Source organism: Neofelis nebulosa, chromosome 4, assembly GCF_028018385.1.
Source record: "Neofelis nebulosa isolate mNeoNeb1 chromosome 4, mNeoNeb1.pri, whole genome shotgun sequence".
NCBI classification, from domain to species: domain Eukaryota; kingdom Metazoa; phylum Chordata; class Mammalia; order Carnivora; family Felidae; genus Neofelis; species Neofelis nebulosa.
In genome coordinates this window covers 45606143-45630541 of record NC_080785.1, presented here as the reverse complement: position 1 = coordinate 45630541, position 24399 = coordinate 45606143, and the positions used below count along the sequence as shown (strand labels likewise).

Sequence of the window (24399 nt, the reverse complement as noted above, 5' to 3'; positions counted from 1 at the left end):
CATGTGAATCATCTGGGTATTTTGTCTGACATGAGGCTGAGATTTTGCATCACAAGTTCTTGGGTAATACTGATGCTGGTCCAGGGACTACACTTTGGGTAGCAAGGAGCTGAACAGTGTAGAAAAGGAGGGCTTTCAGCAGCTAGTGAAGTAAAGGGTGACTAAGGAGAAACTGAGAGCAGGAGAAACAGAAACTAAATGTTGCCTGTGTTGTTTTGTTAGGAAGAATAGATCTTAAATTCTATGCTAGAAGTCCTTGAAAAATAGTTTGATGTAGAACATTTCCATTTACAGACAACTCTCTATGTTGGAGAGTTAATTTTTCATATTGGAGGGTTTTTTTGTTTTTCATTTTTATTTTAGCAAGCTGAAAAAATTTGTTCATTAACTCAGGATTTTGAGGCCATTTTCACATAATAGCTATTTCAGTCATGTGTGTTTATATTCAAACAGTAGCTATGTCTTTTGTGGTCTCTTATCTTAGCACTTTGATTTTTTAAAAATATCATTTAATAGCATTGATGGAAAAAACTCTTCTCCATGACCATTACTTAGGCATTTAATCTGTTCTATAGAAAACCCATGAGGTTTTCTCTTCTGCGTGCATGAGGTGAATGTGACCCTTTTGGATGCTGAACATATAGATCTTCCCTTTCTATTTTCTCTCTGTAAGAGTCCTTTGAACTGGCTGATGCTGAATGTGTGCAAAGGATCTCACACTTGTTGGTTAGCCTATTGATTTCTGTTTTTGGCTGTGTCTCCAAATGGAGATTGTGCCTCTAAGTCTTTATTCTTTATGATATTATCAGCAGCATTTCATATAGCTGGCCATTCTCTTTTTCTAGATATACCTTTTTTCATTTCCTTACAGGTGGCTCACTCCTGGTTTTCCTTTGGTCTCATTTGATGCCCCTATTCAGTTTTCTGGCCATCTTGCCTTTTTTTCCCCCTGGCCTCTGACCACAGAGCCCAGGTTTTCTACCTTGAAAGCTTGTGTCTGATTTCCTCTCAGCTCCCCCACACCCTTCTCCCATGCACCTTTTCCCTTTTCTGATTATACTTTGTATTCTTTTGCTGTAATAAATCACAGCCATGATGACAACTATATGATAAATGCTGTGAACCCTCCAAGTGAGTCTTTGAGTGGTACTGAATTTGGGTAACACTCTTCTCTGGGCTGCAAGAGAATGATGTATCTTTATACTGGTAGTCTAATGATATGGTATATTACAACTTTCCATATATTTCTGAATATATAATGAGAATATATGGCACTTATTAAGTACTGTTACTTCCCTCTCAAATAAAAAAATCTAATAAAAGTGTAATAAAGTGTTTATTACATTTTTTGTATGCTTGCTGCCAGATTTGAAGTTTAGTCATCTGGCAATTTGTATGGTTATATAATGCCATTAGTAATAACAAGTGATGCAGATGTTTTTCAGAAACTCTCCCACATATGTTAAAACTCATTTTAAGTTTATTTACCTATTATGTATTTTTCCCTTCATGTCCATCAACACCTTGCCTTTATCTGATTTCTTTTTTAGTGTAAATAGAGGCCTTGAGTGAAGCTTGCCTTTTCTTTTCTTTTCTTTTCTTTTCTTTTCTTTTTTTCTTTCTTTCTTTCTTCCTTTCTTTTTTTTTTTTTTTTTTTTTTTTTTAATTTTTTTATTTATTTTTGGGACAGAGAGAGACAGAGCATGAACGGGGGAGGGGCAGAGAGAGAAGGAGACACAGAATCGGAAACAGGCTCCAGGCTCTGAGCCATCAGCCCAGAGCCCGACGCGGGGCTCGAACTCACGGACCGCGAGATCGTGACCTGGCTGAAGTCGGACGCTTAACCGACTGCGCCACCCAGGCGCCCCATCTTTCTTCCTTTCTTTCTTGTTGTTTGTTTCCTTAAACTGGTCATTGAAATAATATTATACTCACATAGAAGTTGCAAAAGTAGTGATTTCCTAATAATAACAGAACAATTATCAAACTACTAAATTGACATTTATACAATGCTATGACTAAACTATAAGTCTTATTTAGATTCACTAAGTTTTACATTACATACACTTTTCTTTTTGGAATATGGCTCAAAGAAATTAAAATTTATCCCATGAAACCACCACCAAAATCAGGGTACAGAACTTTTCCGTCATCTCAAAGAAATCCCCTTCTACTAGTCTGTTAAAGTCACGCCCTCCCTTAACCCTGGCAACTGCTGATCTATTTTCCATCAGTTTAATTTTGTCATTTTGAAAATGTTATAGAAATGGAATTATTTAATATATGATCTTTTGGGATTGGATGTTTTTAAGACTTTTTATTTGTTTTATTTTTTTATTTTAGAGAGATAGAGTGTGAGCACAAACAGGGGGAGAGGCAGAGAGAGAGGGAGAGAGAGAATCTTAAGCAGGCTCTATGCCCAGTGAGAAGCCCTCTGCCAGGCTTAATCTTGAGACCCTGAGATCATGACCTGAGCCGAAATCAGGATTCAGACACTTAACTGCCTGAGCCACCCAGGCACCCCTGGGATTGGGTGTTTTTTTTTTCACTCAGCATAATGCTCTTGAGATCCATCCAAGTTGTTGTTACTTCATTTAAAAAACATTGCTGAGTTTTATTCCATGGTAAGGCTGTACCATAGTTTGTTTATTCACACATTGAAGGACATTTGTTTCTTTTCTTCAATGTAGGTTTTAAAAAATATCATAAAAAGGGTAAAAACCATAGCAATGGCTGATGTTTATTGAGTGCTTATTTGTGCCAAGTGTTGTGCTAATAAAACCATGTTCCTTTTTTCAAACTAAGTTTTTATTTTTATTTTGAATTGTGAGAAAATATACATAACATAAAATTACCACCCTAACCACTTAAAAATATTTTTAAAGTTTATTTTTTTATTTATTTTTTGAGAGAGAGAGAGGAAGAGAGAGAGAATCCCAAGCAGGCTCTGCACTGCCAGCACAGAGCCTGACGTGGGGCTGGAATTCACAAATCGTGAGATCATAGCCTGAGCCAAAATCAGAAGTCAGGTGCTTAACCAGCTGAGCCACCCAGGCACCCTACTGTCTTAACTTTTTTATTTTTAATTTTTTTATTTTTATTATAATTTTTTAAAACTATTTTTTATTTTATTTTATTTTATTTTATTTATTTAAAAAAAAATTTTTTTTTAACGTTTATTTATTTTTGAGACAGAGAGAGAGAGAGAGAGAGAGCATGAACAGGGGAGGGTCAGAGAAAGAAGGAGACACAGAATCTGAAACAGGCTCCAGGCTCTGAGCAGTCAGCACAGAGCCCGACGCGGGGCTCGAACCCACGGACCGCGAGATCATGACCTGAGCCGAAGTCGGATGCTTAACCGACTGAGCCACCCAGGCGCCCCTAAAACTATTTTTTAAAAAGTTTATGTATTTTGGGAGAGAGAGTGAGAGAGTGTGAGCAGAGGAGGGGCAAAGAGAGAGGGAGAGAGAGAGAATCCCAAGTAGGCTCTGTGCTGTTAGTGCAGAGCCTGATGTGGGGGTTGAACTCAAAAGCTGTGAGATCATGACCTGAGCCAAAACCAAGAGTCAGATGCTTAACTGACCGAGCCATCCAGGTGCCGCATCTTAACCATTTTTAAGTGTACAGTTCAGTAGTATTAAGTACATTCACATTTTTGTGCAACCAGTCTCCAAAACTCTTCACCTTGTAAAACTGAATCTCTATACCCATCAACTAAAACTTCCCACTTCTCTCTCACCCCAACCCTGGCAGCCACCATTCTACTCTCCATGAATTTGACTACTGTAGGTACCTCATATAAGTGGAAACATGCAGTATTTGTCTTTTTGACTGGTTTATTTCACTTAACATAATGTTCTTAAGGTTCATTCATGTTGCATGTGTCAGAATTTCCCTCCTTTTTAAGACTGATAATACTCCATTGTATGTATATGCCACACTTTGTTTATCCACTCATCCACTGATGGACAAACCCAACTTGGGTTGCCTCTGCCTTTTAGATATTGTGAATAATGCTGCTATGAACATAAGAGTGCAAATGTCTCTTTGAACTCCTGTTTTCATTTCCTTTGGATATATACCCAGAAGTAGAATGAGTGGATCATATGGTAATTTATATTTTTAATTTTTTGAGGAACCACCATACAGTTTCCATAGTGGTTGCACTATTTTAGATTTTCATCAACAGTGCACAAGGGTTCCAGTTACTTCACATCCTTGCCAACACTTGTTATTTTGTTTTTTTTTTTTTTTTTTTTTTTTTTTTTTTGTAGTAGCTGTCCTAATGGGTGTGAGGTGGTATTTCATTATGTTTTTGATTTGCATTTCCCTAATGATTAGTGATGTTGAACATTGTTTCACATGCTTTTTGACCATGTAACTCTTCTTGGGTTAAATGTCTATTCAAGTCCTTTGCCCATGAAAACAATTTTTTTGTTGATATTCATGAGTTCTTTATGTATTATGTATATTAATCATAATTAGATATATAATTTGCAAATATTTTCTTCCTTTTCATAGGTTGCCTCTACTGCATTCTTATTTATTCCTCTTTATTTTATAGATGAGGAAGCTGAAGTATGGGGAGTTTTGGTAACTCTTAGTAACCTGTCCTTGGTTTCTTGGTTTGTATGGAACATATATCCAAATTCACACTGACCACCTCTGGAGTCTGTACTTTTCACCACTGCATGATTCTCAGCTAATTTCTTGGCCAAGTTAAGGAAAGCAAGTGGTCTTGCTTTCTATGATTAACCTATGTGGAAGGCATACTTTAAGAAGCAGATTGATTTACATTTTTTATTTTTTATTTTTAATTTATTTTTAATGTTTATTCTAGAGAGAGAGAGAGACAGAGTGTGAAGGGGAGGGACACAGAGAGAGAGGGAGACACAGAATCTGAAGCAGGCTCCAGGCTCCAAGCTGTCAGCACAGAACCTGATGCGGGGCTCGAACCCAAGAATTGTGAGATCATGACCTGAGCCATGTCAGATGCTTACCCGACTGAGCCATCCAGGAGCCCCTGATTTACATTTAAAAAAAAAAAATTTTTTTTAATGTTTATTTATTTTTGAGACAGAGAGAGACAGAGTGCAAGTGGGGGAGGGGCAGAGAGAGAGGGAGACACAGAATCTGAAACAGGCTCCAGGCTCTGCTGTCAGCACAGAGCCCAATGTGGGGCTCGAACCCATGAACAGTGAGATCATGACCTGAGCCAAAGTCGGACACTTAACCGACTGAGCCACCCAGGCGCCCCTGATTTACATTTTTTAAATGTATAGTTGATCCTCATTATTTGCAGATTCCATATTTGTGAGTTTACCTGTTTGCTAAAATTTATTTGTGATACCAGAGTCAATACTTATGGTGCTTTTGGGTCATTCATGGTCATACACAGAGTGGCAAAAAAATTTAAGTCACTTGACACACATGTTCCTGGAAGATATCAATCACAGTGATTCTTTGCCTTCTTGTTTCAGCTTTATACTATAAATAAGTGTCCTTTTTGTGGCCTACTTAGTGCCATGTTTTCCACATCTCTGTTGTTTGGATTTGTTTATTTATTTATATGCTCTGGTTTTTGTTTAAAATCGTCCCCATATAAAATGCTTAAGTGCTGTGTAATGTTTCTAATTAGGTGCAAGAAGGCTGTGATATACCTTACAGAGAAAATACATGTATCAGATAAGCTTCCTTCAAATATATGAGTTATAGTGTTGCTGACTGTAGAGTTGAATGTTAATGAATCAACAGTATATTAAATAAAGTAGTTTTAAACAGAGAAACACAAAAAACAAAGTTATGTATTGATTGGTTGATGAAAAATTTGTGACTAGAGGCTCACAGGAGCTTCTCTATTTCCCCTAGAGGCAATAGTTCAGTATTTACTAACTCAGTGTTTGCTGTGACCTTATAGAATGGAATGTCTTTATAAATAAGGAAAATTGACTGTATTTCCTATTATTTAAATCAGGGTAGCATGAAGGAAAGGCTTATTTATGTTGGATAAACGAACTTTCATAGAATCTCAGGATATGTGATGTTTGTGTTATAATTTGAGGTCCAGTGGGCATTCACATTCACCCATGTCAGTAACTTTGTGGTAGATGTTGCTGGTATACCCTTATTCTAGATGAGAAATCAAAGCAGAGAGAAGTTTTATGGGTTGCCAGTGTCACAGATGGTTAGTGGTATAGTGGTATAAATGCACCTATACCTGGTTTTCCTGGTTCTTTTTTGGTGTGAATTTTCTTCTTCCATTTTGCCTTTCTACAATTAGAATGGGGAAAGGGTGTGAATGCTTTTTGAGTCCTTGTAATATACTAGTTCCAGTGTTAGCCATTTGATACGTTTGACTTCATTTGCTTTTCTCAGAAACTCATTGTGGCATGAGATGATGCAGTCTTTTCAGTGACCAAACTGTAGGAAAATTAGGTATTTTGCTAAGGAATTATGTACTAATGAGTGCTATTAGAATTTGAATCTTGATCCTACAAAGAATATTTTTTTTGTTACTGTGTGTCATTGTCTACTACATGTCCCAGAAGAGAGAATTGGCCCAACATACACGTATAATTTTTCAGACTGACTCTCCAATGGCATTGCAAAATATTTGATTATGTTTCCAGCCATTTGATTTGTGGTTTCACATATGTTTGCCAAATACAAAATTAAAGTTAAATTCCGAAATGTTTTAACATTGTCCAAGTTTAATTTGCTATGCCTTAAGAAATAATTAATTCATAATTCATGGTGTGAAGTAGATTTTTACTATAAATAAATGCTTTCTTTTTATAGTGAACGAAAATGTCTTTATTTAAAGCCCGGGATTGGTGGTCTACTGTTCTGGGAGAAAAAGAAGAATTTGATCAAGGCTGTTTGTGTTTGGCTGATGTTGACAATACTGGAAATGGACAAGGTAAGCAACTTATGGCCATGCATCTTGGAGCAAAGCTTTACAGAAATAAAATAAAAATGACTTCCTTTTTAAAAATGTACTTTATAGAATGTAAGTGAACTATAGAATTAAGCCCTAGTTTTTAAGGTAGTTTTCCTTATAAGTAATATTTAGGTAGCAGGCTAACAAGGCTAACAAAGATAGTTTTTACTTCTGTTTTGCTCTTTTTTTTTTTTTTTTTTTGATTTGTGTTGATTCTGTCATATTATTTGGAAGTAGAGCCACTAAAATATTTTAATTAATTAATTAATTTATTTTGAGAGAGAGAGAGAGAAAGGAGGCGGAGGGGCAAAAAGGGAGAGAGAATCCCTAGCAGTCTCCATGCTGTCAGCACAGAGCCAAACATGGGGTTCAATCCCATGAACTATGAGATTATGACCTGAGCCAGAATTAAGAGTCAGATACTTAACTGACTGAGCCACCCAGGTGTCCCAAAATATTTTTAATTTTGAAATTTTTTAGAAATTGTTTTCAAGGAAAACTATATTTTCTTTTTTTTTTTTTTTTATTGTTTATTTATTTTCGAGAGACGAGACAGAGCACAAGTGGGAGGGGCAGAGAGAGAGAGAGACGGAGAGAGACAGAGACATACATAATCGAAGCAGGCTCCAGGCTCCAGGCTCTGAGCTCTTAGTACAGAGCCTGACGCAGAGCTCAATCTCACAAACCTCAAGATCATGACCCAAGCTGAAGCTGGACGCCCAACCGACTGAGCCACTCAGGAGCCCCAGAAAATTCTATTTTCTAAAAGTTGAATCTGAAAGCCATTCATACCAGAATGGAAAAATTTTTCTAGTTCTATTGGATGGTAGGAAAAATAATTAAATCATTACTTTCATTTTCATATTATGATACTGAAAACAACATTCTGTCTTATTCTTATATTGATTTGCTCCTCTTTGCATCTTCATATTTTTTGAAGCAGTCTTTAAAACATTTTAGTTCTATGTCATTGCTATTTGGAAATTGTATTATTATTATTATTTTTTTTTAATTTTTTTTTTTTTTTTAGAGAGGGAGTGAGAGCATAAGCTGGGGAGAGGGGCAGAGGGAGATGGAGAGAATCTTAAGCAGGCTCCATGCTGTATGGAACTTGACATGGGGCTCGATCCCATGATCATGGGATCATGGCCTGAGCTAAAATCAAGAGTCTGACGCTCAACCGGCTGAGCTATGCAGGTGCTCCTGTTTTAATGATTATAGTCATGAGCTTTTTCTTTTCTTTTTTGTAATCCAGATAGTCATTAGCTTTTTAAAAAACAAACTTATTATAATCATTCTTTTTTCAGTGTTTATAAATATTGTCCCCTTACATTTTTTTGTTATTTTATTTCCCTTTCCTATAACAAAAACAATAGAATCTTGGGGACAAGGTGAAAGGAGAAAAAAATTTTTTTTAATTTACATTTTAGTTAACATACGGTGCAATATTTGTTTCAGGAGTAGAATTCAGTGATTCATCACTTATATACAACACCCAGTGCTCATCCCACTATGTGCCCTCTTTAATACCCATCACCCATCTAGCCCATATCCCACCTATCTCCCTCCACGAATCCTCAGTTTGTTCTCTGTCGTTAAGAGTCTTTTGTGGTTTGTTTCCCTCTCTCCTCCTTTTTTTCCCCTGAAAGAAGAAAATTATATTGACAAAGAAGAATGGGAGGTACTAAGCTGTACTGAGCACCCAGATTATTTCTAAGGAAAATCTGGGCCCTGCCCTTCCACTGATAGGAGATGGGAAAGTCTTCTACTCAGAGGGTGTTCTGAGAGTTTCCTCAAACATTATGAACCTTATCTCCTGCCTGTTAAAACTTATGATTCCCTTATTATTTGGCAGCATAGAATGCTGAGACTACAAAAATATATGCCATAGAGAACAATTTCAAACTCATTTACGCCCAAACTATCTGAAGCTCAACTTGGTTGGAAACTATCCTGATTGTCTTAATAGGCCACTGTTTACTCATTTCTTTTAGAGCTCTTCACTGAGGTGCCACCAGTGGGTTACCAGTTACTAGTTTGCTTCTTCCCAATTTTTGGCCACTGTGAGCAGTTTCCTCTGTTTTCCCAAGGATACTATACAAAAATAATTTCCTGTGTGTGTCCCACATAGGAAAAAAAAAATCCCGGATTATTATTTCTCAAAACTTGGACCACCAGCATCATCATATTCTGGGGGTGATTATTATAGATAAAGATTTTCTATTTCACCTATATAAAATCCTATAAGGCCATGTTTCCTGGAGGGAGGTGGATTACAGGGGGGTGTAGGTATCTGCATTTTTGACAAGCTCCATTGTTGAATGGTGGTACCCTACAGTTGAATAATTATTGTTGATCTTAGGGAGTGGAAGGTAGATGAGAGCAGTTTGGGACATGCTCTGTTTGAGAAAGGAATGTCTAGTAGGCAGAATAGAGGTAGTGATTTTGAAGTGAGCCGTATGCTGGTTGTATTTGAAACCCTGGAAATGCATGAAAATGCACAGGGAAAGAAGGTGGAATAAGGGGGCAGGAACCTTAGGACCATAACCTTTAGCATACAAGCATTTAAGGGGGAGGTTTAGGGAAGGGTAGATAGTAATAGATTCTGAGAAGGGCAAGCTGAGAGGAAGGAGAACCAGTTGGGCTGGTACCTGGGAGGCAAGGTTTAGTGACAGGAAGACTGAAGTTTCCACACCATTTAGCAGCAAGTAGTTCATTAGTGTTCTTGGTGAGGGTGGATGAGTGGGCACAATGGTGACAAAATCTAGATTTGTAATGAGAAGAAGGAGTGGAAGGCTCGGAAGACTGCGTGTTTATGGCTCTTTAAAGAAACTTAGCTGTGAAGGGAAGAAGGGAGGATAATAACTGGGGGGCAGCATAGGGTAAGGAGAAGTGGGAAAAATTCAGTGTATGGCATGGAGGATATAATAGAGCAGGGACGGGACACCTGGCTGGCTCTGTAGGTGGAGTGTGTGATTCTTGATCTGGGGATTGTAGGTTTGAGCCCCACGTTGAGTGCAGAGATTACTTAAAAGTAAAATCTTAGGGGCGCCTGGGTGGCTCAAGTCGGTAAGCGTCTGACTTCGGCTCAGGTCATGATCTCGTGGTCTGTGAGTTCGAGCCCCGCGTCGGGCTCTGTGCTGACAGCTCAGAGCCTGGAGTCTGTTTCAGATTCTGTGTCTCCCTCTCTTTCTGACCCTCCCCGGTTCATGCTCTGTCTCTCTCTGTTTCAAAAATAAATAAACATTAAAAAAATTTTATAAAAAAAATAAAATCTTAAAAAAAATAGAGCAGGAATTCAGAGAAGATAGAGATGGGATCAGGTGTGCAGAGGGAAGAGTTACCCTTAAACAGGTGTGAGCACTTTTTTTTCACTGTGACAGAAGGTGAGAGGGTAAGAATGGATACAGATGAAGAGAAATTTGCAGGTCAGGTCGGGAAGTTGAAACAGTAATGACCCCTACTTTCTTTGGGGTGATCAGAGAGTGAAAAGATGGTATTAGGCATCTTGAAATCATTGTAGGCAAAGCCAACTTGATATATAGAAGGATTCCTTCCTAAGTCTTGAGATCCCTGTTGAAATCGGACACCATGCATTTAAAGTGTTTTTCTTAATTCAAGATTCCGACTCGTGAGAGAGGTAGTGAGAGTGAGGCTGAGAGGGAGACTCTGAGTGGGTCAGCTTAGGTTTCATGCCAGCCTGTGGTCAGGCAGGAGAGTTAGTTTCCTGTAAGAATCCTGAGTAGAAAACATAGGGCCGACAGAAAAATAGCTGCTATGTTTATCTTTTAGCTACTCAGCATTGATACCTCACCTGTGGCAGCTGTCCCCATATACTGCACAAGCATGTGTTCCTACCCATCTGCAGTGGGAGATAAACCATGTGCACCTACTGCTTCAGAGACACTTTCAGGGAGCCCTGGCTCTGCAAAAGTCCAGGATCTTTGGGTGATATCCCTATCTCTTGTCATTGAGTCATTACCATGTTCCAATATTTGGCCTTTAGACTAAGTGGTATGTATGTACAATCTGTGTTCAAAACCTATACGAAAAGAAGAGAAAGAAAAATTTTAAAAATTAAGATTAAGGAGTAGAAAAAATTGTATGGTAACTTAAAGAAGTCATAATGGGGAAATACCTTCTGTTTTGTGTCTGGTCACCAGGCTATGTAACTATGCTTTTTCTTTTCTTTCTTTCTTTTTTTTTTTTTTTTTTTTAACTTTGACCAGCTGATTAGGGCTCTTGGTCTTTTTTTTTTTTTAAATTTTTTTTCAACGTTTTTAATTTTATTTTTGGGACAGAGAGAGACAGAGCATGAACGGGGGAGGGGCAGAGAGAGAGGGAGACACAGAATCGGAAACAGGCTCCAGGCTCCGAGCCATCATAGGGCTCTTGGTCTTGAGTGGAGATTAAGGAACCGGAGAATTGGTGTAGGCCTTCATTCCTGAGGGATCTAGAACACTAATGCTCGCCTGAAGAGGATTGTAGTAGTTTCATTTATTGCTGCTCCCGATAGTATGGGTGAGGGTCCTTGGAGATTCCTGGGTTTCACTCAGATTTCTTTCAGTCCTATTTGGCTGTTAAGAGGTGATGAGGTAGTCCTGGTTCCTGCAGATTGGGTTGTGGCAGTACATTTAAAGATAAATGCCTTTTCTTGTCAGGTGAAAGCCATCTGTTTCTGTTGTTCTGTGTTTACTAGAAAGGAAAAAATGCATTATTAAGATCTAGAACTGTATTCAAGCAGATGAGTCGTATCAGTTGGCTCCAAGAAAAGATAAGATGTGGAATAATAGAAGAAATTGGGATTGCCAATTTATACAGATCAACCCTTACTCTTTCTATAAGACCCATTAGACTTCAATATTGGCACATTTGGTTATAGAACATGGATGTGATGGGAATCACCACATGTGCATATTGAAGCTTTTTGGCAATGAATTTTGGAAACTACCCCAAATCAAGCCTAGGAGTGGTATTGCTTTTGATTTTCTCCCTAACTGGGAGATAGAGTTCCAGTGGTTTCCATACAGCTGTCCCAATATAATATCCGTCATGTAAATGTTGGGGAACCAAATGGGTGTTCTACTGTTTTCTGTGGAAATAAATTTCCTTTATTTAAAATCTAAAAAATTTTAATGTTTATTTATTTTTGAGAGAGAGAGAGAGACAGAGACAGAGACAGAGACAGAGAGACAGAGAACAAGTGAGGGAGGGGCAGAGAGAGGGATGGAGACACAGAATCTGAAGCAGGTTCCAGGCTTTGAACTGTCAGCACAGAGCCAGACGCAGGGCTTGAACTCATAAGCCATGAGGTCACGACCTCAGCCAAAGTCGGATGCTCAATCAACTGAGCCACCCAGGTGCCAGCAATACATATCCTTTAAACTCTCAGAAACTGGGTGAGAGAAATCATAGGCTGGCTTTGCTCTCTCACTGGTTGAACTAAGTTAAAAAATTCATTTATTACTGAATCTCCATAATTAGAAACAATAGTATATTTCTGGGCTTTGAGAGTTAGTAGTAACTGGAGCCAGTATTCATCGTTCTCACACAATTTAGGTATTTCCCTTCCCTCAGTCACCTGAATAAATGACTATTGGTCCTATAAGGAAGGATCTGAGGAAAATTTATATTAGGCATGTGTGGTGTTATAGCAACATCTATACACTGTGTTGTCTTTATTCAAGGGGCCGTGAATCTGTAAATTGACTTAAGTGTGGAAATGAGTGAGATGCCATGACTGTCTATATAGTGGCTTGAGTTAGTCCTCTTTTTCATGGACCTAGAATATTTTTAGTTATAGATTTCAAAAAAAAGACTTGAGTTTAAATTTTTTTTTCAATGTTTATTTATTTTGAGAGAGAGAGAGAGAGACAGACAGAGCACGAGTGGGGTAGGGACAGAGAGAAAGGGAGACACAGAATCTGAAGCAGGCTCCAGGCTCTGAGCTGTCAGCACAGAGCCTGATACGGAGCTTGAACCCACAAACCATGAGATCATGACCTGAGCCGAAGTCGGATGCTTATCTGACTGAGCCACCAGGTGCCTCCCAAAAAACTTGAGTTTAATAAACATGTTATAGGACATTCTTACAATTGAATACTACTTGGTAATAAAAAAAATAAGTGAACCACTGGGAAAAAAAGGGTTTTAATGAGTTGCCTATTCATTTCATTCCTGGGGATCCCATTAATCATAGTTAGAAATTAGACTATTACCGGAGATCTGGTTACTATAAAAGTCCTGCTGTTTTAATTATCATACTTACACCTTTTGATTTTAGGGGTTAAATTGTTGTTATGTGGGCTTTGCCATCCTGCCTTCCTTTTATCTTTGAAGATAGGGCTGTGTTGAAGTTGAATCTTGGTTATTTAGTGCGTGAAATAGGGATTAGGGCATGGTGGGATACATAGCAAGCTCAGTGGGGGAGTGTTTTAGAAAAGTTTGGAGGTTTAAGTATATCCAAGACTTTGCCAGTAACTCATTATGTAACATTGTAGTCCCCCTCTTTCTGATGAATGTCTTTACTCTTTTTTTTTTTTTTTGAGGGAGGGAGGGGGAGAGAGAGAAAGAGAGAGAGAGAGAGAATGAATGTATAAGTGGGGGAGAGAGGCAGAGGAAGAGGAGAATCTTAAGCAGGCTTCACACTCAGTGCATAGCCTGACTCGGGGCTCAATCCCATGACCCTGGGTCCTGACTTGAGCTGAAACCAAGAGTTGGACTCTCAAACTGACTGAGCCACCCAGGCATCCCTGTCTTTACTTTTATGCAGGAAACCTGAAGAGACTGTGAACTCACTTGTTACTGGAACTTAAAACCTATAGAAGCAATCCTTGAATTAGATTCTTAGTGGTTAAGCCCCACTGATTTAGAAGTGAGAAATTCTTTCTGCAGCGTCCCAAGGACCCAGAGTTTTATTCTTTACACTGAGATGGGAATTTTGAGGTTTAAACCTATCATTCTCTTATTTTAACTTATCCAGTGCCTTTATAAAAGCCATCTTATATATGGTTTGGTATTCCTTCTTCCTGTTCAGTTGGCCTAGGTCAACAGCTATCCAGTCCACTAGAGTGCCACCTGCAATGGGCACAGAGTCTTAGATGCCCATTAACTGGAGGTGTTAACTTGAGTGGCCATTCTGTCACTGTGTACAGTGTCTTTTAACCCTGTTTACAATGTGAACAGGAGTCTTACTGCTTTTGTGCCCCAGCTCAGCTAAAGAGCCAATTTCCAAATATCCCTGTAGGAATCGATACCTGCAATTTATTCTCTGCTGCCAATTTTTAAAAATCTATTATTATTATTATTATTATTATTATTATTTTTTTTTTTTTTGGCCATAGGTTACAGGAAACAGCTATGATAAATACAAATGAAAAGGGATTGGAGTAAGAGTGACATAGATCTTCCAAATGCAGGAAGAGTTGAATTGGCCAAGCCTTAGTGGGGGATGGGAACAGCATGGCTCTAGAGACTTTGTAGACCTCCAGGGGGCTGCCATCAGATCATCGAGCAGCAGATTCCTGGTGTCTCTATTCAGGATTGAAATTCCCAGGATAGTACCTCTCTCATTGGGTTATTATGAGGATTTAGTGAGTTAGTACATAAAAGAACTTACTTAGACCATTGCTTGGCGCATAATAAACTCTCAGTAAATAAGTATATAGAACTCTTACTTTTAAGTAGATGAGAAAAAGTCAATATTCTATACTAATACAGCACTTTCAAAACCCAGAGTATTAGTTTCCTAGAGCTGCTATAACAAAGTACCACAAGTTGAGTGGCTTAGAGCAACAGAAATTTATTCTCTGACAGTTTTTAGAGGCTAGAAGTCTGAAATCAAGGTGTTGAAAGGGCCATCCTATCCCTAAAGCCTCTGGGATCCCTCCTTGCCTCTTCCAGCTTCTGGTAGTCCTAGGCATTCTTTGGCTTGTGGATGTATCATTCCAATCTCTACCTCCATTGTCACATGATCATCTTCTGCTTGCATGTCTTCACAGGACATTCTTCTTCCCCTGCCATCTCTACTTCCTTTTCTTGTAAGAGAGTCCTATTGCACACCTAATTGAGTGTGACCTCATCTTAACTTGATTACGTCTTCAAAGACCTAATTTCCAAATAAAGTCATGGATAATGAGGGTTAGGACTTCATTATATCTTTTTTGGGGGACACACTTCAACACACAACACCTATCTTAACCATTTCTCCCTCTTGTGTCCAAGTGTAGACATTGTTAATCAGAGCACTCTACGTAGTGAGGCCTCAGAATCCTTTTTACAACCAGCTGTAGAGTTGATACTCTATGATGAAATCAGTTTGCAACCTTATACTAGTCTTTTGTAAAAGGACTTACTTTGACTGAGTTAAATTATAAACACTGACACCAAAGCAAGGCTTAGGAAAAACATGTAATACGTTAGTATGTGTGAATATTGGTGATATAAAAAAATTCTTTTTGAAAAACTATGTTATTAATATAAGTTCATTTTAATTACATCATCTGTTGGCAGCTTGGCCATTGTATATGAAACAAGACTTGATTGTTTAATTTTTAAATTTCTTTTTTAGACATTAGAAAGTTTATTTCCAAAGAAATTTGTTGGTAATGTTTGTTTCTTCTTATATCTTTTAAAAAAATCTCTCCACAGATAAAATAATTGTGGGTAGCTTTATGGGATACCTAAGAATCTTTAACCCCCATCCTGTAAAAACAGGAGATGGTGCTCAAGCTGAAGATATGCTTCTAGAAGTGCATCTACGAGATCCAATACTACAAGTGGAAGTAGGAAAGTTTGTTTCGTAAGTACAGCCCACTAATCCTGGCATTTTATCTTACTTAGAGTGTCATTTCCCCACTGTGTCATTTTTGTGGATTCTTAAATGAAAAAAAGACCATCTATGAGTTAATATATTTTTTGGATATTTTTACCTGGGTGTGTGTTCCTCATGTACTGAACTTTTTTTTTTTTTTTTTTAATATGGAAAACAGCACATTTAAGAGAATAATTTAGGAATTTTTTTATAGAAACAGACTAAGATCCCTGACACATCAGAGGTTTAAAGGAAAAGAGAGAAACTTTTGAAAATAACCAAATAAAGAAATAGAAAGTAATCACTTACTTAAAGCACTAATTGTACAGATTATATAAATGTCTGTTTAAATAATTAGACAAAGTAGCAGTTTGGTATTTGGTAAATAACTTTGAAGCTTTAAAGTCAATTAGTACTTATTTGGTGTAGAAAGGTCCTTAGTTTCTTTTGTTTAATTTTTAAATTAAATTAGTTAATTTACTTTTGAGAGAGAGAGAGAGAACATGCATGTGCACAAGTCGGGGAGGGGCAGACAGAGAGAGAGGGACAGGGGATCTGAAGCAGGCTCCATGCTAACAGCAGAAAGCCCAATACAGGACTTGAACTCATGAACTATGAGATCATGACCTGAACTGAAATCAGATGCTTAACCAAATGAGCAAACTACGTACCCCTATCTTTCCATTAAAAAAAAAAAAATTAATGTGTATTTATTTTTGAGAGAGAGACAGAGTGTGAGCGAGGGAGGGGCAGAGAGAGAGGGAGACGCAGAATCCGAAGCAGTCTCCAGGCTCTGAGTTGTCAGCACAGAGCCCGAAGCAGGGCTTGAACCCACAAACAGCGAGATCATGACCTGAGCTGAAGTCAGACACTTAACCGACTGAGCCACTTTCGTTTCATTTTTTAAAAGAATGAAGTGCTGTTATGATCATTCTGTTCAGTAGTTCTAAGTAGGGTTGTTATCTACATGGTCACTTGTTGGAAGAGAGGTTAACATTAATGAGTGGATACTGAACTGGCATTAATTAACTAGTACTATTTCATTAATCTTATCTATACGATGTGATCTGTATTTAAAGATAAGGAAACTAGCTAGAACTCAGAGCTTTAGGTCACACAGCCTGGATTCAAGACCCAGGTCTATCTGACTCCATACTCTATTACCTTTCCATGACATCATGTTCTTTTCCTGTGTATGGTAGAAAAATTGTTTTGAGTGTTCAGGGCAATAAAATTTTTTTGAAGTCAATATTGAATATGTGATAATTGTATATATTTGCATTTTCTGGTAGTAGAGTGAATGGTGAGCATTTATATTCATTATAATGATATTTTTCAGGTATTATCTAATAGAATTCATATTTTGTAAATGAGAGACTAACACTCTGAAAGGTTAAATGATTACACGGATACCAAGGTGCAGAGTCAGGACCCCACTCCAGGTCTTCAGATTTCAATTATAGTTCTTTTAGTTTAGAACAAACAGAGTCTGTATCAGAGGTCATGCCTTGGAGGACTCCTTGCAGATGTGTTTTAAATTTAAAAGAGTTGCTGATATTTAAGAACCAGGGATTTCACATAAAATCCCTGCTTTCTTGCTTTTCTTGGGGAAAAAAAAAAGTGGAGATTTGGCCACAAGCCCAGAACTGAGTGGTGGTTGCTTCCTTTATTCAGGCCCCACTCTGCAGTGGACCACCACACCATTTACACTCTTCACTCATTTCCATCTACTGACCTGACCCTTGAAGACTGGATTTAGGATTTCTAGACTGTATTATGTCTTGAAAACTAGTTGATAGGGGCTGAGAAGTATATTGGTGACAGTGGCAGTTTAGTCCAAACTGACATATTTTCAGTGCCTTTAATAAAATTTCTGAGCTGGAAGTGACTTATACCATTTACTGATAATGATTAGCATTCTGTAGTGCTTTATACTTTACAAGGTACTATCACATGATTTCATTTCATTTAATTGAAATGTCTTATTTTCCAGGATGGGAAACGGGTTCAGAAAGATTAACTTACTTGCCCAAGGTCACAGGTTAGTTAGCCAGAGAGACAGGTCCAGAACTTGGATCTCTGTATTATGAGAGAGCACTCATGAAGCGGCCTCTGCTTCTATTTTTTCTTGGAGGCTCTATTGGCTTCAACTGAAGGAAGTTCCATGAGGCAGAGTCCTTGAGCCTCTGGGGTTGCCAAAGTGGTGTTTGTTGTTACATTTATTTTTCAGTTTCTAATATTATCTAGTAAGTTTTTAGTTAACTGATTATAGACTGTGGTTATAATCTCTTTTTAAAAGTATTTTGTATCTTTTTGGGTTACATCTGAAGTTAACATTTAAACTTTTAAAACTTTTCCTATTTTTCAGAGGTACTGAAATGCTTCATTTGGCTGTGTTGCATTCTAGAAAACTTTGTGTCTACTCTGTCTCAGGTAAGAAACATTTTTTTCTAATGTAGAATTTGTATTAAAAATGGCTTCTTAATATAAGAATAGATGCTTGTTTATGTTCACTTGCTAGAGAACACAAAACATTTGGTTGAAGATTTTCTTATCTTGGTTAACATTTTCCCTTGTTCATTTATTTTTTCAGGTACTTAGGCTATTGTCTTTTTTTTTTTTTTTTTTTTTTTTTAAATTTCTAGTAGAAGGTTCCTTATAATCTCCTTCCCAGGAATTGTGTCCAGGATAGCCTATGACTATTGGGGCCAATTCTGTATACTTAGGACACTTGAGTGTTTTAAAAGACTTTTGTTTATTTTTTTATTTAAGTATAGTTGGAGCTCAATGTTACATCAGTTTCAGGTGTACAACATGGTGATTTCACTTCTCTGTATGTTATGCTATGCTCATCACAAGTGTAGCTACCACCTGTCACCATACAATGCTATTACAAGATCATTGCCTATATTCCTTATGCTGTACCTTTTATCCAGGACACTTGAGTCTTAAGAAATGTTCAATAGCAACAACAAACTTCATTAGGTGCTGAGTCATAATGGTTTAAATTACCTTTTCTTTGGTGAACCTCAAGTGTTGTCTCTTTACACTTCAAATTTCTTGGCTTTTGGTTGTTTTTACTCAGCCTGACCTGAAGGCACTTATTTGAGGCTTAATCAGATTTATTCCCTAACATTTTTCTGTGGGTACAAGTATGATAGTTAATTGTAGTTTGGTTTTAGCACTTTGATTCTTATTAAATATGAAAGGTAACTTTAAAAAATTTTGTTTTAGTTATTAGATAAATTTTAGTTCAAGCTGAGTTACTTTAATAGATATCAATATTGGGGAAATTTTTTATTGGCACAATAAAGCTAAGTCTCTATGGGTCTATTCCTTATACAAGAAGTGTTCTTTGGAGTTTGCTGTAAAATTTAGCTTTAGGATTTGGATTTTTCACACTCATTCTCTTTATTTGGGCTTTATTTGTATTTTGCATTTAATTTGAGTAATGATTTATATTTATTGTCACTGAGCTGGATATTCTTTTTTTTTTCTGGGTATTATTATTATTATTATTATTATTATTATTTTGGTTTCAGGAGTAGAATTCAGTGATTCATTACTTACGTACAACACCCAGTGCTCATCACAACAAGTACCCCCTTTAGCCCACCACCCATCTAGCCCATCTCCCACTCACCTCCCTCTGTCAACCCTCAGCTTGTTCTCCATCATTAATAAGAGTATCTCTTATGGTTTGTTTCCCTCTTTTCTCTCCCCCCCATATGTTCATTTGTTTTGTTTCTTAAATTCCACATATGAGTGAAATCATATGGTATTTGTCTTTCTCTGACTGATTTATTTTGCTTAGCATAAGACATTCTAGCTCCATCCACGTGGTTGCAAATTCTTTTTGAATTGGTTTCATTCTTTTTGATGGCTGAGTAATATTCCAGTGTGTGTGTGTGTGTGTGTGTGTGTGTGTGTGTGTGTGTATACATATATACCACATCTTCTTTATCCATTCATCAGTTGAAGGACATTTGGGCTCTTTCCATTGTTTGGCTATTGTTGATAGCACTGCTAGAGACGTTGGGGTGCATCTACCTCTTCAAATCTGTATTTTTGTATCCTTTGGGTAAATACCTGATAGTGTAATTGCTGGATCATAGGGTGGTTCTATTTTTAATTTCTTGAGGAACCTCCATACGGTTCTCTAGAGTGGCTGAACCAGTTTGCATTCCCACCAACAGTGCAAGAGGGTTTCCCTTTCTCCCCATCCTTGCCAACACCTGTTGTTTCTTGTGTTGCATATTTTGCCATTCTGACAGGTGTGAGGTGGTATCTCACTGTGTGGTTTTGATTTGTATTTCCCTGATGATGAGTGATGTTGACCATCTTTTCATGTATCTGTTAGCCATCTGAATGTCTTCTTTGGAAAAGTGTCTATTCATGTGTTCTGCCTATTTCTAAATTGTATTATTTGTTTTTTGGGTGTTGAGTTTGATAAGTTCTTTATAGATTTTGAATACTAATCCTTTATCAGATATGTCTATGTCATTTGCACATATCTTCTCCCATTCTGTAGGCTGCCTTTTAATTTTGTTGATTATTTCCTTCACTGTGCAGAAGCTTTTTATCTTGATGAAGTCCTAATAGTTCATGTTTGTTTTTGTTTCCTTTGCTTTCAGTGACATGTCTGATAAGAAGGTGCTATGGCTAAGGTCAAAGAGATTGCTGCCTATGTTCTCCTCTAGAATTTTGATGATTTCCTGTCTCGCATTTAGGTTATTCATCCATTTTGAATTTATTTTTGTGTATGGTATAAGGAAGTGGTCCAGTTTTATTGTTCTGCATGTTGCTGTCCAGTTTTCTCAACACTATTTGTTGAAGAGATTGTCTTTTTTTCCATTGGATATTCTTTACTGCTTTGTTGAAGCATAGTTGACTATATAGTTGTAGATCCATTTCTGGGTTTTCTATTCTGTTCCACTGATCTATGTGTCTGTTTTTGTGCTACAAAAACAGTAGCATACTGTCTTGATGACTACAGCTATGGAATATAGCTTGAAATCCAGAATTGTGATGCTTCCAGTTTTGTTTTTCTTTTTCAGGATTGCTTTGGCTATTTGGTGTCTTTTGTGGTTCCATACAAATTTTAGGATTGTTCTAGCTCTGTGAAAAATGCTGGTGGTGTTTTGATAAGGATTGCTGAGCTGGATATCCTAAAGCAGTGTCTTTTTGGGGTTGAAGGTCTGTTAGCTTTTTAAGGCAAGCTTGATAACCTGGCCTATGGTGTATGGTAGGCATATGTTGACTGCACAAGTGAACTAATTTCTGGGTGGGGCTGAGGTAATTGGTAGTGGCTCTTTATTACTCTGTTATTTTTCTTCTTCCTTCTTTTTTTTCCCCTCTGTTACCACTATCATTTTCTTTTCCACTTTTTTGTTTACATCAAAACCCAATATAGTACCTCTCTGTGTCATTGGTAAACCGCTCCCATTGGTTTCATGGTAACAGATGTTGTTCTTCCTAGTGATAGGGCAAATATTTAGTTTTCCAGAGTAAATGGAGAAAATGTGATATAGGTTACTTTATTACATGAATCTAGTTATTTCTCCGTTAACTGTGAGGTGATACTATTAACTGGGTTACATAGGACATGGAACAGAGGAAGTTGCATGCAATTATCCCTGAATACTTTCTGGGGAATTGGTCCCTTCTGAAGGCTCTAAGAGGGCAGGAGGGGGAAGGATCCTACAAACTAAAAATTGGGTAAGACTCTTGGTCTTCTCTGGTCCCATTTGAACGATGGCTCAGAAAGTCAGAAGCTTTTGAGTTTCCCTGGGGTGTAAGGCATAGATTAGTGATAAAATGTGTGTTCATCAAAAAGGCCTGCTTAAAGAAACTGGCATGTTTGGTCACAACTTGTTTATGAGACATTGGTATTTTCCTTCAAATTAGTGTTAAAAATGAAAGTTATTTGTCATGGGAATGGTGATTTTTATTGCTTTTTTATTCTTTGTATTCGTTTACAACCTTTGTATACTCTAGGGACAAGGAGTTCTCCAAACAACATTCCCTTATGCCCCATCTCACTTCCCTTTTCTGTCTCTCATTTCTTCAGTCTCTTATTATATTTGGAAGCTGACGGTTTGTGTATTTTTTCTGACTTGGCTTAAATTGAGAAGCGGAGAAGTTAATGTTTTTGTTCTCTTGAATATGTTTCTTGAAGTTCCAGACTGAATTTTTACTTAGATTTTACTGTAACAGGGGAAGCATAAACATTTTTTAGTTTAAGTAAAACCACTGTTGTCAACAGATGAAAGTGTTAGCTGAACTTGACATGCTCATTCTCAACTGTCTCTTCCCCACATATTTCTTGTTTTCTTTCATGTGCTGTGTGCTTCTAAAAAAGATTTGAGGCAAACTAGGGGAGACCTTCTGGACACACCAAACAACCTTCATAGTCAGAGGCTGCTGTGCTGACTTCTTTTTGGAGGGTGATATGTCATCAAATGCATGCTTAATGTAGAGAAATAGCAAGGTCTTGCTGAGCTGAAGTTAGCCCATCTTATCATACTTTGGTAAAGGAAAAGCATCACATAGCCTCTCAGATTCCTTTCTGATGGGCTTCAGTTTCTAAATAAATGGTTACAGATGTGTGAGCTTAAGTCATCCTGATGATGTCCTCTTAAATATTCTTTTCCAAATATTGTGTACTTCTTTTTTTTTAAGGTTTTTTTTTTTTAATGTTTAATTATTTTTGAGTGAGAAAGAGAACATGAGCGGAGCAGAGAGAGAGGGAGACACAGATCCGAAGCAGTCTCCAGGCTCTGAGCTGTCAGCACAGAGCCTGATGTGGGGCTCGAATGCATGAACCACGAGATCATGACCTGAGCCAAAGTTGGACACTTAACCGACTGAGCCACCCAGGCGCCCCCAAATATTGTGTACTTCTCATCAAGTAATTGCTAAGCATTTGACATATTTATAGAATTGTAATGTTTGCTGTGATTGAAAAAAAATGTGGTTTTTTACTTTTGATAGGCTTCTATAATCTGATTATTTAACACAGTGAACCTTTTAATTGTCTCTGTAACGGCTTTTATTTCATTTAACTTCATTAGATTCCTCGGCAGTTATCTAAAATTGCACCGAAAACTGTAGTTGGTGGCCTTTGATTTTTCCAGAGAATTTTTTGTTTAAATCAAATTTTCTTTAAACAAGGCCAACCGCATCAATGTTCTGATACTCATTTACTTTCTAATTGCTGAAACTTTATGTTAATTTTAGCTATAAGTAGACTATAGATACTATACTCAGTCTGTATATCCCAGAACAAAGCCTGTGTAAGTTATTTTAATCTTGTATTATTGATACTTCTCTAGAAAAAAGTGGTCAGAAATTTTAGATTTTTCAGATACTACCTTTATTTCAAAGTAGTATCTAAGGAAGATAAATTGTCTTTTGTTCTCCATAGTTGCACTATTAAGTTTCAGAGTGCTATTACCTGAAAATTGAAAATTACCAATGCCTTTGCAGCTTTTTCAGAACACAAATCCTAGTGTCATTTCATGCCAAGTTTGTGAAGTATTGACTGCTGACCCCTGTGTTCACTGACCATTCAGCTAGTAGGCATGTGTAAGTGCATTCCTTACTCAGAGGGGTTGATCTGGTTTTAGGTATAGGATGAAATTTGTAATTTCTGTAGAGACAAACCAAATGTTTCTAGGAACTTCTGTTTCTGGTTTCTTGGAGGCTAGACCTCTCCTTAGGTTGGGGCTGTGAGTTATTTAGTGTGTGTGTTTTTCTTTTTCTTTGGCCCATGTGGTTGTGATTACCCCTCAGTTTCCCTGGACCTTACTGATTTTGCTGCCATTTAGATTCCACAAAGCTTTCATCTCCTATCAGGGTTAGCTGGCAAATTTGAGTCTTTTTCTTTCTTTCTTGTTCTGTTGGTTTGTTAGGTCTGTTGTTACTATTCTCAGGGGCATAGATCTGAGTAGAAGTGATTTTTCTCCATGAAATCCTCCCTTATTCGTTTTCTCTTTCAACCCTTCACCTTCCAAATGAAGAAGAAGCCAGGTTGAGAAAGGTGGAGGTGGAAATGATGTTTTTGATGGCTGCTTTATTTAGGGAAATTGTCATTAGCTTACCAAATTTTTTGAAAGTTTGAAAGTTGTGAAATGATGGACAACTAAGTACCAGGATATATAGTGCTAACTCTAATAAAGACTTAGTTTGAGTACTTTGTCCTTTATCAGCTGTGTGATTTGGGGGGAAATTTCTCAAACTGTTTTTGAACTTAGTGTGCCTGACTTCTAAAATGGAAATAGAAATATTTTGGTACTTACAACCTCCATGTACATTGGTAAATCCTTTTGGGCAAGAACAAATAAATGCTCATGTATAAATATGTATGCACATACGTACATACAGACATTCTTAGATTGTTTTACTGATCTATCCAGTTTGGGGACTGCTTTATATTTAAAATTTTTCTTTAAATTTTCCATTTTTGAAAAAAAGACAAAGATGCTTTTTTTTAAATTTTTTTTTTTTTTAACGTTTATTTATTTTTGATACAGAGAGAGACAGACCATGAACGGGGGAGGGTCACAGAGAGAGGGAGACACAGAATCTGAAACAGGCTCCAGGCTCTGAGCTGTCAGCACAGAGCCTGACGCGGGGCTCGAACCCA

General features: G+C 37.4%; 1 protein-coding gene across 8 annotated transcripts in view; it reads left to right on the top strand.

Annotated features, from left to right (window-relative positions):
* The window catches only part of BBS9 (Bardet-Biedl syndrome 9), a 458930-nt gene that overhangs the window by 10874 nt on the left and 423657 nt on the right, over positions 1-24399 (top strand). For 5 of the 8 annotated variants that reach the window (XM_058724625.1, XM_058724627.1, XM_058724626.1 and 2 more), the window contains exons 2-4: positions 6799-6919; positions 15590-15740; positions 18121-18185. In XM_058724625.1, coding sequence (XP_058580608.1) covers positions 6808-6919; positions 15590-15740; positions 18121-18185 — 328 coding nt within the window. In that variant the 5' untranslated portion in view covers positions 6799-6807. Of the gene's footprint in view, positions 1-6798; positions 6920-15589; positions 15741-18120; positions 18186-22595; positions 22663-24399 lie in introns of those variants that run through there. The other 3 variants (XM_058724629.1, XM_058724630.1, XM_058724632.1) reach the window with 3 other exon arrangements.